This window comes from Beta vulgaris, chromosome 2 (genome assembly GCF_026745355.1).
Source record: "Beta vulgaris subsp. vulgaris cultivar EL10 chromosome 2, EL10.2, whole genome shotgun sequence".
NCBI lineage: Eukaryota > Viridiplantae > Streptophyta > Magnoliopsida > Caryophyllales > Amaranthaceae > Beta > Beta vulgaris.
In genome coordinates this window covers 48,006,466-48,020,913 of record NC_079203.1, presented here as the reverse complement: position 1 = coordinate 48,020,913, position 14,448 = coordinate 48,006,466, and the positions used below count along the sequence as shown (strand labels likewise).

Here is a 14,448-nt window from a genome sequence, read left to right as displayed (position 1 = left end):
ATGTTTGCTCATTTTCTTAAATGAGTAGAAATGTTTGCTTATTTGCTCATTGTTCATTTTGCTCATTTGGAGAAAATAGTCTTAGGTGTACCATGCAGGTATACTATAAATATTAATTGGCTAGCAAAACTATTTTTATATTTTTCTTTCTCAAAAAACTAATATTCATTTTAAATGTCTTACTTTCCTTTTTTTTTCATTCAAATGAGACAGTTAGTTTTTTTTTTTTTTTTTTTTTTTGTATTTTTTGGTGTCTGTGTCTTGCCTTATATAATAGAGGTAGACGAAAAGCTGCATGTTCCCCATAATACCATTTCATTTACACTTCTTTATCACTGTCAGTCAACAATGATACAGAAAGTAGGCACTTCACTTCATCTCTTGGTTTGTCTCTTCGTCTCCAGTTCCCCAATTCTGTAATGTAAAGTATCTCTCTCTTTTTTTTTATAGCCTTTTTAATTTTTTTTTTTTTTGCATGCTCATTTGTTCTTCATTTTGATGATTACATTATTCTATCAATTAAATAGTTTATAAGCATGCTGTTTTTCAATTATTTTCGCTCCTTTAACATAGCTAAAAGCTGAATTTTAAGAATAACTTAGAGGGATCCTTTGCATTTTCCTTTCTATTTGGTGAAATTGAACGGTTTTGTAGCGTTGCATGTTGAGCTGTGAAGTTGTATTCATTGATCCATTACTAGAATTATTGGTTAATTTCACTGTTCCATCAATTGTCAATTGTAGGATGCTTAGTTACAACTTTATCTATATATTATTTTCGATAGAAGTTAAGTGAATTTGTCTACATTGCCAAATTATGAAGCACAGTAACTTCTGAGACCTGAGATTTTTTCCGTTGCTGAAACCCTACCTTTTTCATGCTAATGAAGTCCGGTAATGGCTACGAATTGCGGTTATACTTGTTTTGGAAAATGTATCTGTTTCCGAAACTCGAGCTGTTTCCATGTTACATGATGCTGAACCAAAAAAATTACTTCTTTCGTTTTTTTTTACTTGCAACACTTTTTTTCATCAACTCCAATGCAAAATTTGGGTAGGAGAGAGGTAGAGAGGAAAAAAAAAGAAAGCGCTCCATGTGATTGGAGAGATCGAGAGAAAGGAAAAGCAAAAGTAGAAAATGTTGCAAGTAATTAATTATTTTCATTTTAGGAAAGTGTTGCAAGTAAAAAAAAACGGAGGAAGTAGCTTATTTGTGAAATTGGGTATGTATAAGTTGTAACCTGAAACATGTCATTTGTACTCTCAAAAAATTTACTAATTTAGTTTATTTGTGAAATTGGTTTTTTTTCTTTTTCCATCTTTCGTTATTTGTTATTTTTTGATGTTTTTGTTATGATTGCTTTATGAATTATGACAGGAAAGTTGCCGAAATGATGAGATTCAACGAATAATTTGTGTTCTTAATTCTGCAGTTCTGTAGGGAGGAGAAGCTCAATGAAACTCTTCACGTGTGAGTAAAGTGTAAAATTTCCATGCTGTATAGTTTCTAAACTATAGATAAATTTTGGATAAATCATTTCGATTTTTTCTTCGATTTCCAAGTAAGAAAAATCCTAAAAAATATGTCAATCATGTAAGGTTGAATAAAATCCAAAGTTGATTTTCAATATATATTGGTAGTGTTGAAATGGTGTGCTTCTTTGAATTCTGTAGATTGATGATTACCTTTCTCCTTGAGATATCCGTACTTATAATCTTGTAAAGTTGAATGATATTATAATCATTGAACAGGCTAGAGCGTGAAACAGCTGTTTTCTTTGACTTGAATTACTTTGAGGCCCTGATACTTTCTGGTAGATGGGAAGAGGTGGAAAGATATATCTTTGGCTATGGAAACTTGGAGGATGATAAGTTCTTGATCAAGGTTCTTTTTGAAGTTAGGAAGCAAAAGCTCTTGGAAGCACTGGACATGTAATTTACAATATGCAAGACCTAAAGTTTGCGCTTTGCGCCCTTTTTGCTTCTTTGCAATTTATCATTCTAAAAGACGTTCATATCAACAGTAATAATTCCAAGAATAATTTTTTTTATGTAAATGACAGAGGAAATCACGCAAAGGCACTAGAGATTGTTAGAGATGAACTGAAGGTTTTTGCCTCACATGATGAAGAGCTCGTCAAGGAAATTACTCAACTCCTAACATTTGACGATTTCAGGTAAGAAATGCATACATCTTTACACTGCGAGGAAAAATTAAGAGATTATGTACTTCTTCATAATGTTGATTGTATCTCAAATATACCCGCCTATGTTCAGATTTAATTGTCATGTTGTTAGTTGAAATATACTATCATAGTTAAAAGCTAAAGATATGATCAATGGTGTGCATTATGCCAATCTAAGATGTATCAATAGTTATAGACTAATAATTAACAATCCGATTGTCTATAAGATTCCAGAATGATTGCTTCTGCATTATCCATATCCTTTATCTCTTCACACCAGTTCACTATGCACTGTTTATAGTTAATTGTGGTGCTTTAGGGAACATAAGTTACTGAGAAACTATGGCGATATTTACACTGGAAGAGCCAATCTTAGCAAAGACTTGAGGAAGATCATCGAGGCGGATCCAGGTTTCCATGGAAAATTGGAGTTTCCTACAATTGGAATGGCAAGGCTAAGACACCTAATAAACCAAAGGCACTGTCCTTCACCTTTTAACCCCTCTCTCATGTACAATTTGTCGTTATGATAGATTTCTAAATAGTGCTGCTTAACCTGTTTTTGTCAGTTTAAATTGGCAGCATTTTAAATGCGAAAATCCTGAGCCAGTCCCTGATGTAGAAACCCTTTTTAAGGATCATATGTGTCAATCAATTTACCAATACATTCAAAGCAATCTAGAGGCAACATTCATTCTTCTTTTTCATCTCATATTTGGAAGTCTTTCCTTTTTCTTTTTAATTGAAATTTTGTCTATTTTGTGAAATGGCAGCCTTCTTATTCTATTTATTTTGAGGCATCAGGTACTATTTCATTTTTCATTACTCAAGTTGTTTCTTGTCTAACTCAGTTTGTCATCTTCCTTAGTTTTTCTATTTCTCTTTTGTGAGATGTGACTTATGGTATGGTCGAGGATGCTTTTGAAACTGAGTCAACTACAACTTTTCCGGAGGTAGACAGTTGTTTTCGCCTCTTGTCGCAATTTTGGTCTTGATTACTTTATATATATATTCGTGGCATGATGTCTTTGTGCAGTTGCAATGAAGGTGTAAGCTGATACTGTATTCTGACAATAACTGGTTTATTGGCTTACACATTCAACCTTGTGTTGTAGGAAATCTGGCCTTGCCTGGAGGATAGTTCTGAAAGTGAGCTTTTTGATTTGCCGGTGACTGTTGGATGTGTTTTGAATGAAGAGTCAAATCCAACTACAATGGATTTTCACCCTGTTAATAATTCTGTTCTTCTAGGTATGCTTGTAATTAGCTATACTTTATTTCTGGAGCTCAGCTTCCATGTACATCTAGAGTTTAGCGACAACTAAATTTTGTCTGCTCCCCCCTTTCAGTGGGAACTGATAGTGGAAGTATATCACTATGGGACATTGCTTTGAGGAGGAAACTACTTTCCAGAAATTTCAGAATCTGGTATATTGGAGAATGTTCAATAATATTCAAAGTATGGTCCTTTCCCCGTTTGTAAATATTATCAACAAGCTTAACTGACATGTCGTCTGAATTACCTGAAGTTGAAAGTCCATCTCAACATTTTCAGGCAGCCCTTTCAAAAAAAATTCACGTGTCAGCTAAATGCACAAGATGGAGCCCTGGTGGTAGCCTCATTGGTAAATCTCATATTAAGAAAATCCAGATTGTTACGGTAAAATAACTTATAGTAGGAATATTGTCAAAATCATGACTGACATGATCTCTTCCTGGACAAAGATAAAACGTCATGAAAGCGAAACATTGACATGATCTAATATTGATCATTTCACAGGTGTGGCATTTTCAAAACACATTGTGCAACTATATACCTATGAAGATGGAAATGACATTTTTCAAAGTTTAGAGGTATATCTTTCAGGCTTCTTAGCCTTCCCCCCTCTCATCATAAATTTTGTTTATTAATTTACATTTTATTCCTTTTCATGTCGCCTTTTTCTGTCAGATTGATGCACATGTTGGCAGTGTCAATAATATAGCATTTTCTAAACCTGATAAGGAAACTTTTGTCATCACTTGTGGCGACGACAAGATGGTCAAGGTTAGTCCATGTTGATATCCATGGTTCTAGAGCTATATACAGGAGGCTGATTGACATAGCTACTAGTTTTGATGAATGTTGAAAGGTATGGGATGCTTTCACGGGTGCAAGTAAATTTGTTTTTGATGGTCATAAAGCTCCTGTCATCTGTGCTTTTCCATGCAACATCAAAGGGGTTAATGTAAGTTCTGGTATAGATTTAGCTTTGTCATCTCCCCTTCTTGCAGTTATCCCAAACTCTATTCATAGTTGCATTTGAAATGACTTTGTTGTCTCAGTTCATTTTTTCAACATCAACAATGGGTGAAATGCGAGGATGGATGTATGATAATTTAAAAAACAGGATTGCAGTTGACGATCCTTGCTGTAGAAGGATGGTTTGTGCAAAGGATAGTACAAGGTCATCTCAACAAAACATAAATTTTACCATTTGGCACAAAAAGTACGATGACGTTACATGTGTAAACATAACCTTTTACAATAATTTCCAGGTTCTTTTCATGCGTGATAAACGAGGAAGAGAATTCATGCATACTTGAATGGGATTATGAAAAAGGCAGTGTTAAGAAAACATATCAAGGACTTGAGAAACCTTGTCCTGGAGTTGTGCATTTTGATACCGCTAAAAACCAGGTTTTAGCAGCCGGAGATAACCACCAAATAAAGTTTTGGGATATGAGAAACTCTAAATTTGTCTCATCTACGGATATAAGGGAAGGCTTACCTGTAAGAGTGATCTGTCAATTTACAAGTTCATTCAAGTATATGAAGTTATGTCCTTTAGATTTTAATTCTAATTTACTCTTGCTACCAAGGTATATCCATATATTAGATTCAATAAGGACGGAACTTTTCTAGCTGTCTCTGCAATGGAAAACAGAATTGTGATATTGGCTACTGCTAATGGTGTTGAATTGTTAAAATTTTGTCAAGAACATCATTCTATTGCTGATGCAAGATGCTTACAGGTGTTTTTAAAAGCCTGCTCTTATTAATTTTATATTTCCTCTTTCTATTTTTAGGTTATAATATATAGTTATATACTGTCTCTTTGTTTTGTAATATGAGAATGTAGAGAGACGATGTTAGACTCTTGGAGGTTGCTCCTACTACCATTGGCGAAGATAACACCAGTCACGAGCCTTTCCTGTTAGACCAACATCCTGGACTCTGTGTCCGGAGGCTATCTGCTGATGTGAAAGGTGGAAAGGTATAATAGCCTGTTGTAGCTCTTCAAAGTGTAGTACTTTATCTGACAGAAGATTATTTGTTCACAACTGAATGACTCATCTGCGTGTCCTTTTTCTCTTTCGAGGCTTTAACAATGTGAGTACAAAATGAAAGTATGTATAGTTCAATTTGACATATAGGTTATATTTGTACAGGTTTCTCATGTAGAACTATAGAAGAAATCTAATCACTACAAATTGATCTCTTAAGTCTTAATTATGCATAGATGCATTTAGTAACTCAAACTAAGGGTGTGTCCTATTCAACTGGATTTCACTCACTGAACTTACCTTATCTTATTGAACTTACTTGGACTTATGAAATATTAACTGAACTTAATTTTTCTCTAACTCAGTCGAAGTATGTTGAACAGCACACTACCTAATAGTTGACACAATTTAAATTGGGGATACTTTCATCGCGCAGTTGTCACACCTGCTGTCATATTGTCTAAAACTGTTCTAGTAGACAATTAGTGTTTCCTGTGATGTATTTGCTGAATTTTAGATCTATTAGTCCTATCCTTATTGGAAGACTCGTAGCAAACATATGGTAGAAATATAACTTGCTATTTTTTTTTTCTTGTCATTCATGACTGCAGATATGTAGGATGGCCTACACTAGTGTTGGTGATTCAGTGTTGGCATTAACATTGAGTGGCACTGTTTTAGTCTGGAAATGGCTTAGAAATGACACAAACTCCATGGTAAGCTAATGAAACCTATTTTAGCTTTAATTTGGAGTTTCAAGAACCAGTCATATGTGGAAGTTCATTTCTGAGTATCCTGACAAGAAAATCATTTAATTAGGATAATGATGAGACTATTCCTCAAATATGGAAGCTGGAGAATGGATTTCCTGTTATGTTAAATACACCTGGATCTTTCCCAGACATAGCTGTGCCGTGCTTGGCATTGACAAAGAATAATTCGTATCTAAAGAAAGTTTTAATCTTTGTTAAATTAATATTTAACAAATAAGATAGAATTGTTTCAACTGGCAGATTGCCATTGATTTCATTCTCATTCACTTCTTGCGGCTGTGCCTCTTTACAGTGTGTATTTTTCTCTCTTGCCCTACATTACTCCATTTCTATCTATATATATCACTAAGAGAAAGCACTATAGACAAAACAAAAACAACCCTACAAAAACTACCAGACAAAATAGTGTCCACCTATACAAGGCAGTCACATGATCCCATGAAAATACATGTGACAGAATATAAATACTGTGAGGTAAGGACCATTGGTCTAACTGTGGGTATTTACTAAACCATACATCATATTCTCTTTACCCCCCTTCAAGTTGGACTTGGGAGGAAAAAGGAACAAGGCCTAACTTGACAGACAGAAAATGATGTTGTTTGGAACATAAGGATTTTGTCATGATATCAGCAATCTGAGAGGCTGATCTAATGAAAGCTGTAGAAATAAAACCTTCTTCCAAATGATCTCGAACATAATGACAGTCAACCTTGAGATGCTTAGTCCTTTCATGAAAAACCGGATTGTGAGCAAGGTAGTGAGCTGCTTGATTGTCACAATAGAGTGTGATAGGTTTGGGAATAGAACATAGAAGATCAGTGAGCACACCATCTACCCAAACAAGCTCTGAGGTGGTTTGAGACATGCATCTGTACTCGGATTCAGTGGAAGATTTTGAAACAGTTTTCTGTTTCTTTGTCTTCCATGATACCAAACTATCACCAAAATAGATACACCAACCTGTTAAAGATCTTGCAGTAAAGGAACAAGCACCCCAGTCTGCATCACAGAAGCTAGTGATGGTAAGGTCACCATTAGAAGGATAGAAGAGACCCCAGTCCTCTGTCCCTTTCAAATATCTCACAACGTGGAGGGCTGCATGCCAATGAGGCATCCTAGGACAGCTCATAAATTGACTGAGCTGTTGAACTGAGTAGGAAATATCAGGCCTACTCAGATTTAAATATAGGAGCCTACCAATCAATCTTCTGTACAGCTCTGCATCAGGCATAATGTCCCCTTCATCAGTGGACAATTTAATGTGCTGAGGAATGGGATTTGCATTCTTTACAGAATTCCAATCCAACATCTCTCACTATTTCCTTGATGTACTTCCTTTGACTAAGCATGCTTCCTGATGGAGTTCTACAAACTTCCAAGCCCAAGAAAAATCTCATTTCTCCAAGGTCTTTACTTGTAAATTCTTTGTTTAAATCAGTCTTCAGTTGATCAATACTATCAAGATCATCACCAGTGATCAAAATATCATCAACATAAACAAGAATAGCACACATTTTCCCATTCTCTTCCTTACAGAAAAGAGAATAATCCTTCTTGGACTGATAAACTTTCTGTATTTCAAAAATTTTGTGAGCTCTATGTTCCACTGTCTTGAAGCTTGCTTCAATCCATACAAACTCTTGTTCAACTTGCATACCTTCCCTGGTGGAACATTCCTACATCCTTGAGGAGCCTTCATGTAAACATCCTCATCTAGATATCCATGCAAAAATGCATTGTTGATGTCTAGTTGATGTAGTTTCCATGTTTTCATGGTGGCTAGGGCAATAAGCACCTCACAGTAGCAAATTTTGCTACTGGGGAGAAGGTATGCTTATAGTCCTTCCCCTTAAGTTGTTTATCTCCTCTGGCAACAAGTCTTGCCTTCAATCTCTCAACTCCACCATCCTTGTTCATCTTCACCTTATAAACCCATTTACTATCTATTGCCTTCTTATCTGCTGGAAGATCAGTCCATTCCCAAGTCAGATTCTTTTCTAGTGCATCCAACTCTTCATCCATGGCCTGTCTCCATTCTTCTTCTTGACAAGCTTGCTTGTAACAGCTAGGCTCTCTCACCTTCATTGCATTGTTTAGACTACATATGTAATCTACTGAATATTGTTCATGATTGGGCATCCCCTGGCTCACAGCTTCACTTATGTTAGTGACATTGCTCACAACACCTTTGCCAGGTATATGACAATCATAATCCTTCAATTTCACAGGAATCTGCCTTTCTCTCCTGGGTCTGCTCACCTCCTGCTCAACTACGGTACTTGTGTCAACAGCAACCTCTTCATCAGCAGGCCTAACTTCTTCTGTCTCACATCCTTCAATTAATGCCATCTCTTGCTGATTATCTTCACTTTCTGACTCTTCATCAATTTCCATCCTTACTGCAGTTTCATTAGTGTCTACTAAAGGTATCTCATTCATTATTACCTTTAATTTGGCTTCTTCAATTGGCTTCATCAAGAAAGGAAATATATTTTCTTTAAATACCACATCTCTGCTCACAAAAAGCTTTTTATTCTCCAAATCATACAGCTTATATCCTTTCTCAGCATATGGGTATCCTATGAGAACGCTTCTTATCCCTTTACCTTCAAATTTATCTCCTTTCTTCTCACTACTGCTAGCATAACATAAACATCCTATGATTCTCAAATGATCATAATGTGGCTCCCTTTGCATGAGCCTTTCAAAAGGTGTCTTCCATCCAATCACACTGCTTGGCAGGAGATTAATCAAGTGAGTTGCTGCAAGAATGCACTCTCCCCATAAGAATTTGGGAATCCCTGCATGAATCCTTATAGCTCTTGCTGTCTCCAAAAGGAACCTATTTTCCTTTCTACTCTCCCATTCGCTGAGGCACTCCTGGTATGCTCTTTTGATGAACAATCCCTTGTTTACCAAAAAGCAAATCACATTCCTTTCTCACTATTTCTGTTCCATTATCGCTTCTCACTATTTTAACCTTGCTTTGAAACTGATTTTCAGCAATAGCTAGGAATCTAGCAATAAGATGTTGAACTTCATCCTTGGTTTTCAGAAGATGAGTCCAAGTTACTCTACTATAGTCATCAACTATAGTAAGAAAGTATCTTGCACCTGATATATTTGGCACCTTGTAGGGCCCCCACAAATCAACATGAATAAGTTCAAAAATCTTGCTAGCTATATTAATACTAAGAGGCAAAGGCAGCCTGTGATGTTTAGCCACACAACATGTATCACAATCAAAACCTGAACATTCTTACAATCACAAAAACTTAAGTGCTTAAGCTTAGACAATGAGCCATGCCCTAGTCTAGCATGAATTGTTTTCAAACTAAGTTTTCTTTTAACAGTCATTGAATTACAACTAACTCCTATCTCTTTGACTTCATCCTCCTTGCCTTCTCTTTCCATCCCTTTCTTCACATCCATGCACAACTTGTAAAGACCATTCACCTGTCTTCCATAGGCTATTGTTTTCTTTTCAGTAGGGTCCTGAAAAACACAACCATGAGCATCAAAAACTATCTTGCACTTGCTGTACTTTATCAACTTGCTAAGAGATAACAAGTTGTGTTGAAATTCTGGTAAGTACAGCACATTCATGAGTATTAACTTAGGTGACAGCTTCACCATTCCCATCTTGTTCACCACCTTCATACTCCCATCTGGGAGTCCTACTTGGATGGGTTGTTTTAGATCACAAATATCAGTGAGAAGGTTTATATTTCCCACCATGTGATCTGATGCTCCAGAATCTATTATCCAAGATTCTGAATCAAAAACATCATTGTGAGATGCAACATTTGAGGCTGAAATAATACCTGCAAAGTTGCTTGATTGACTGCTAGATGCTTGTTGTTTTTCAGACATCACCTTCATTACTTGCTGAACAATTGCTGAAATGTATCCCTCATCTTGTTTCATGCTTCCATCCCCTGCATTCTCATCAAAAGGTGTCTCCAGATATGCTTCCTTCTTGCTTACCAACATTTGCTGCATACCTCATTCCTCCTCTTGGCTTCCCTCTCTCTTGAAACTTTGATGGATATCCAATGATCTTGTAGCATCCTTCCTTAACATGCCCTCTCATCCCACAATGATCACATTTCAACTTGGCCTTCTCCAAGATCTTCTGCTTATAATCCTTCCTCTGGAAGTGCTCAAGGGGTCCAAGGGACACACTGTGCTTGTGTACATTTAATGCACTCATATCACTCACATGATAAACTCCTTCTGTCATTTGTTTTTGAGCTTCTATCTGCTGCACTAAGTGATAAGCTCTGTTTACACTAGGCAGCGGATCCATCCCTAGGATATTCCCTCTCATATTCTCATATTTTCCATTCAATCCCATCAAAAAATCATTCAGCCTAGCTCTCTCTTGCATCTCCATGATTTTCTTCTCAATGTTGCAACTGCACTTCACCATTGCACCACAACTACATTCCGGTATAGCCTCCAAGTCACTAAGCTGATCCCAATATTCTCTTAGTTTGCAGTAGTAATCACACACACTCATATCATTCTGCTCTAAATCACTTAATTTCTTCTTTAACTGATAGATTTGTGGAGCATTGCTCTGAGCATATCTCTCTGCAATTTCTTCCCACAAATCCTTAGCAGACTTAACATTCATGAGACTAGCAGCTATACTCTCTTTAAGTGATTTCAAAATCCAACATCTAATCATATTGTCATTTCTATCCCATTTAAAATAATCTGGTGAATCTGTGCTAGGCTTGGACAATTTTCCATTAATGAAACCCATTTTGTTTTTAGATGCTAAACCCATTTTAGCACTTCTACTCCAGTTTAAATAATTACCTCCTGTGAACATCAAGGTTCCAACTTGCATTGTGTGGTTGTCCGCAGAGGATAGATAGTAAGGGTCATGATATCCTGCTATCTCCTTTTCTTCTTTGTTCTCCTTTGCTCCTTTTGCTGCCATCAGTGCTGATGCTTGGCAAAGAAAGATTAAATTTTTGAATGTATTTTTGAGTTGTTTCAAGATCCTTATTGACCTTGTTGCTCTGATACCATAAAGAAAGTTTTAATCTTTGTTAAATTAATATTTAACAAATAAGATAGAATTGTTTCAACTGGCAGATTGCCATTGATTTCATTCTCATTCACTTCTTGCGGCTGTGCCTCTTTACAGTGTGTATTTTTCTCTCTTGCCCTACATTACTCCATTTCTATCTATATATATCACTAAGAGAAAGCACTATAGACAAAACAAAAACAACCCTACAAAAACTACCAGACAAAATAGTGTCCACCTATACAAGGCAGTCACATGATCCCATGAAAATACATGTGACAGAATATAAATACTGTGAGGTAAGGACCATTGGTCTAACTGTGGGTATTTACTAAACCATACATCATATTCTCTTTAGTATCTCATATCAGGTTCAGGCGGGGAACTTTCCTTGTTTAATATTCAAACTTTCAAGGTAAGTTATTAGTTGGTGGAGCTCATATCCACACTTCTACTTTTGTATTTGAATAATTGATCTACATAGTTTATGTCATATATGCTTCAGAATCTTAAACATTCCTCATCATTATATTGTTATTATCTTTGGCCATATGCAGAGGCTTTTGACTTTCGTTCCTTCGCCACCACAAACTACAGCAGTTGCGCTTTACCCTAAAGATAATAATATAATTGCAATAGGCAGAAGTGACTCAACGATCCTGATATATTATATTCCTCTTGGCAAGGTGTGCTCTTTTTTCTTGTAGAATCAAATATCATTTCAACAGTCTGAAAAGAACATTATTCATTGCTTCTCTTGAATGCAGATTAAATATAAGCTTGAGGGTCATTCTGGACAAATTAAGGACCTCGCAATCTCAACAGCATTGAATACGCTCATTTCATCAGGATCTGATTCTAAGGTATCTTCTGCTCATAATTATGAAAAATTGATTGAAATTAGTATTCTGGCAACTAAAGCAATATTGGAAAGATTATACCTCCTATATGACTTTGCTTCCTTCTTTTAAGGAAACTTTGCTGAAAATAATATGAACTTTTGCTCATATGTACAAAGTAATATAAACTGAACTACTTGCAAATTGCAATGTAATATGAACTTTACACTTAGTTGTGCATGATAATATGGGGCTAATCAACGAGACAATATATCAAGTATATTATGTTGGAGAACTTTATAATAATAAATAGAAAATATAAAATCATATATAATATATATATAATATACCTAACATACACTAAAGATTCAGTTTTTGGGCAAAATATTATTAGAATATTATGTCATCTATGAGTATTGTTTTGCATAACTAAGAGTTAAGTTCGTATTACGTATTACAAATAGTTCAATTCGTGTTATTTTACACATATCAGTGAAAGTTCATATTATTGTTGGTCAATCTTCCTTATTTAAATCTAATTTAAAAGATTTCTTAAGTCCGATTGAATTAGATGCATGCCTAATTCTTGATTTAATATGTTTCACTGAGCATGCAATACCCTATCCTACTCCTTTTCCGTTTTTTCTCAAGATTTGTGCATGGGACTCGGAGAATTGGGTTATGAAGACAAGTACATCTTGGACTAGATTGACTGGTGGGGCTAAGATACAGTTTCATCAAGATCAAGTCCATTTCCTTGTCATTCATGATACAGCTCTGGCAATATACGAAGCAGAGAAATTACAGTGCAGATCCCAGGTTATGTTTCCTTTTTCTGTTTGGTTTACTTTTATTGGTTTAAGCATAGAGAACACCCAATCTGATGGTTTTTCTTAATCTATCTTCCAGTGGTTTGTTGGAGAAAAGCGCTCTCCAATTTCATGTGCAGCTTTTTCCTGTGATGGCAAGATGATATATGCCTGCTTTTTTGATGCAACTTTCTTCATATTTGATGCTTCAAACTTCCAACTAAGCTTGTGCATTAGTATGAGGTATGTAGTAGAACACCATGTAACATACACTTCAAAACTTCCTGTTTTCCGTTTTTAATGTCTTGTATTTTTTCTTTAAGCATAGCGTCTTCTAATGAACTTCCTACTTCTACCCTTCCCTTCTATTGATATGTGGCCGTACCAACAACAAAGATAATATACCCTCCTTATGTGGACCCCGCTCTCAGCTCACCAACCTACCAACCACTTAAATAACGCTATATCGCCTCTCTTTCGCAAGTCTTTCTGGTTAAGTTAATTAGGAGACGGAGTGATTATACTGAGTAACCAACTAAACAAGGCAAAGATGGGTAAAATGAATCAATGTAGCTGTTAAAGCTGCTTTGATGACCATAACAACCTGGTCTATTGCTGCAGGCTTCAAATCTCCAGTGTCAACGTTCATCCTTCAGCAATAACTGTTCATCCAAAAAAGGCATACCAATTTGCTTTAGGGCTTTCAGATGGCACTGCTGCAATATTTGAGCTACCAGAACCACAATCTGAATCGGCTCTATCATCAAATGAATCCTCAGGATCACAATTTCACAATGCCTGAAGAATAATTGATTTCTTTGAGTTGGTGCACAACGAGCTGAGAGTTAAGATCATATGTCTGATCTTCTGTTAAGACATCTAATGAGATAGATAGTGGAACTTACTGGGTACGCAACATGGTTAATTTCGATTTGCCAAGTGTGGAACTGTACAAGTGTTGATGTGAACAGATCGTGCAAGTTTTCCTTATAATATGGATCTTCAAGTATCTTAATTTCACACTTTGGAACAGCTGATTCTTCCTGTCTGTCTTACTGTTATCTTGTGTTTGGTTTGGTGAGTTTTGGCTGTCCTAATACTGTGCGTCTGTGCTCTTTATATAAGTGTGTATGCTGTGCATTTTGAAGGCGAACTCTGTCTAATAATTTCTCCGATGGATTACTTCTAAATATTAATTGCCTTTTCTTCCTAAAACTTCAACAAAAGAATGAACGAGAAATCAGGCCATTTGATTCCACCAACTGCAATTCTTGAGAGCAAGGACCTCCCCCATCCTTTCCACTTCCCACTCCCCTGCATCGCCATATAAATCATTATCGTTGCCACTATCTATTATCGCATATCAAACAGGCCCGAGATATGGTTGAATTATCGTTGCCACTATCTATTATCGCATATCAAACAGGCCCGAGATATGGTTGAATTTATTCGATGAAAGTTAGCATTTCATCGATACAGGAACTCTTCTGCTTATGTCAACAATTGGTTGTTATCAGAAAGACCCCAA

The 14,448-nt window shown here is 36.0% G+C and overlaps 2 protein-coding genes across 9 annotated transcripts; one reads left to right on the top strand and one right to left on the bottom strand.

Moving 5' to 3' along the window:
* The first annotated feature begins 228 nt into the window (after positions 1-228).
* Positions 229-13,958, top strand: LOC104882902 (topless-related protein 1). 8 transcript variants are annotated; one of them, XM_057392709.1, is made up of 26 exons: positions 230-421; positions 1,433-1,470; positions 1,752-1,931; positions 2,063-2,176; positions 2,505-2,663; positions 2,755-2,869; positions 2,959-2,989; positions 3,077-3,138; positions 3,301-3,436; positions 3,535-3,644; positions 3,741-3,810; positions 3,966-4,039; positions 4,137-4,232; positions 4,318-4,413; positions 4,511-4,632; positions 4,724-4,958; positions 5,048-5,200; positions 5,308-5,442; positions 6,064-6,168; positions 6,272-6,399; positions 11,636-11,687; positions 11,830-11,958; positions 12,040-12,135; positions 12,763-12,930; positions 13,021-13,163; positions 13,542-13,958. In XM_057392709.1, exons 5-26 carry the CDS (start codon positions 2,632-2,634, stop codon positions 13,720-13,722), a joined length of 2,469 nt encoding a protein of 822 aa, XP_057248692.1. In that variant the 5' UTR covers positions 230-421; positions 1,433-1,470; positions 1,752-1,931; positions 2,063-2,176; positions 2,505-2,631; the 3' UTR covers positions 13,723-13,958. The 8 variants fall into 8 exon arrangements, with proteins under 8 accessions (XP_057248695.1, XP_057248692.1, XP_057248690.1 ...); XM_057392707.1 differs by having other exon boundaries at positions 1,378-1,470; XM_057392712.1 differs by lacking the exon at positions 13,021-13,163 and having other exon boundaries at positions 229-421; positions 1,378-1,470.
* On the bottom strand, positions 9,126-11,626 carry LOC125495015 (uncharacterized). The gene is made up of 2 exons (XM_048639214.2): positions 10,053-11,626; positions 9,126-9,723 (listed from the first exon to the last, which is right to left on the bottom strand). The coding sequence occupies exon 1, from the start codon at positions 11,177-11,179 to the stop codon at positions 10,178-10,180; it is 1,002 nt and encodes a 333-aa protein (XP_048495171.2). The 5' UTR covers positions 11,180-11,626; the 3' UTR covers positions 9,126-9,723; positions 10,053-10,177.
* Positions 13,959-14,448: the final 490 nt, after the last annotated feature.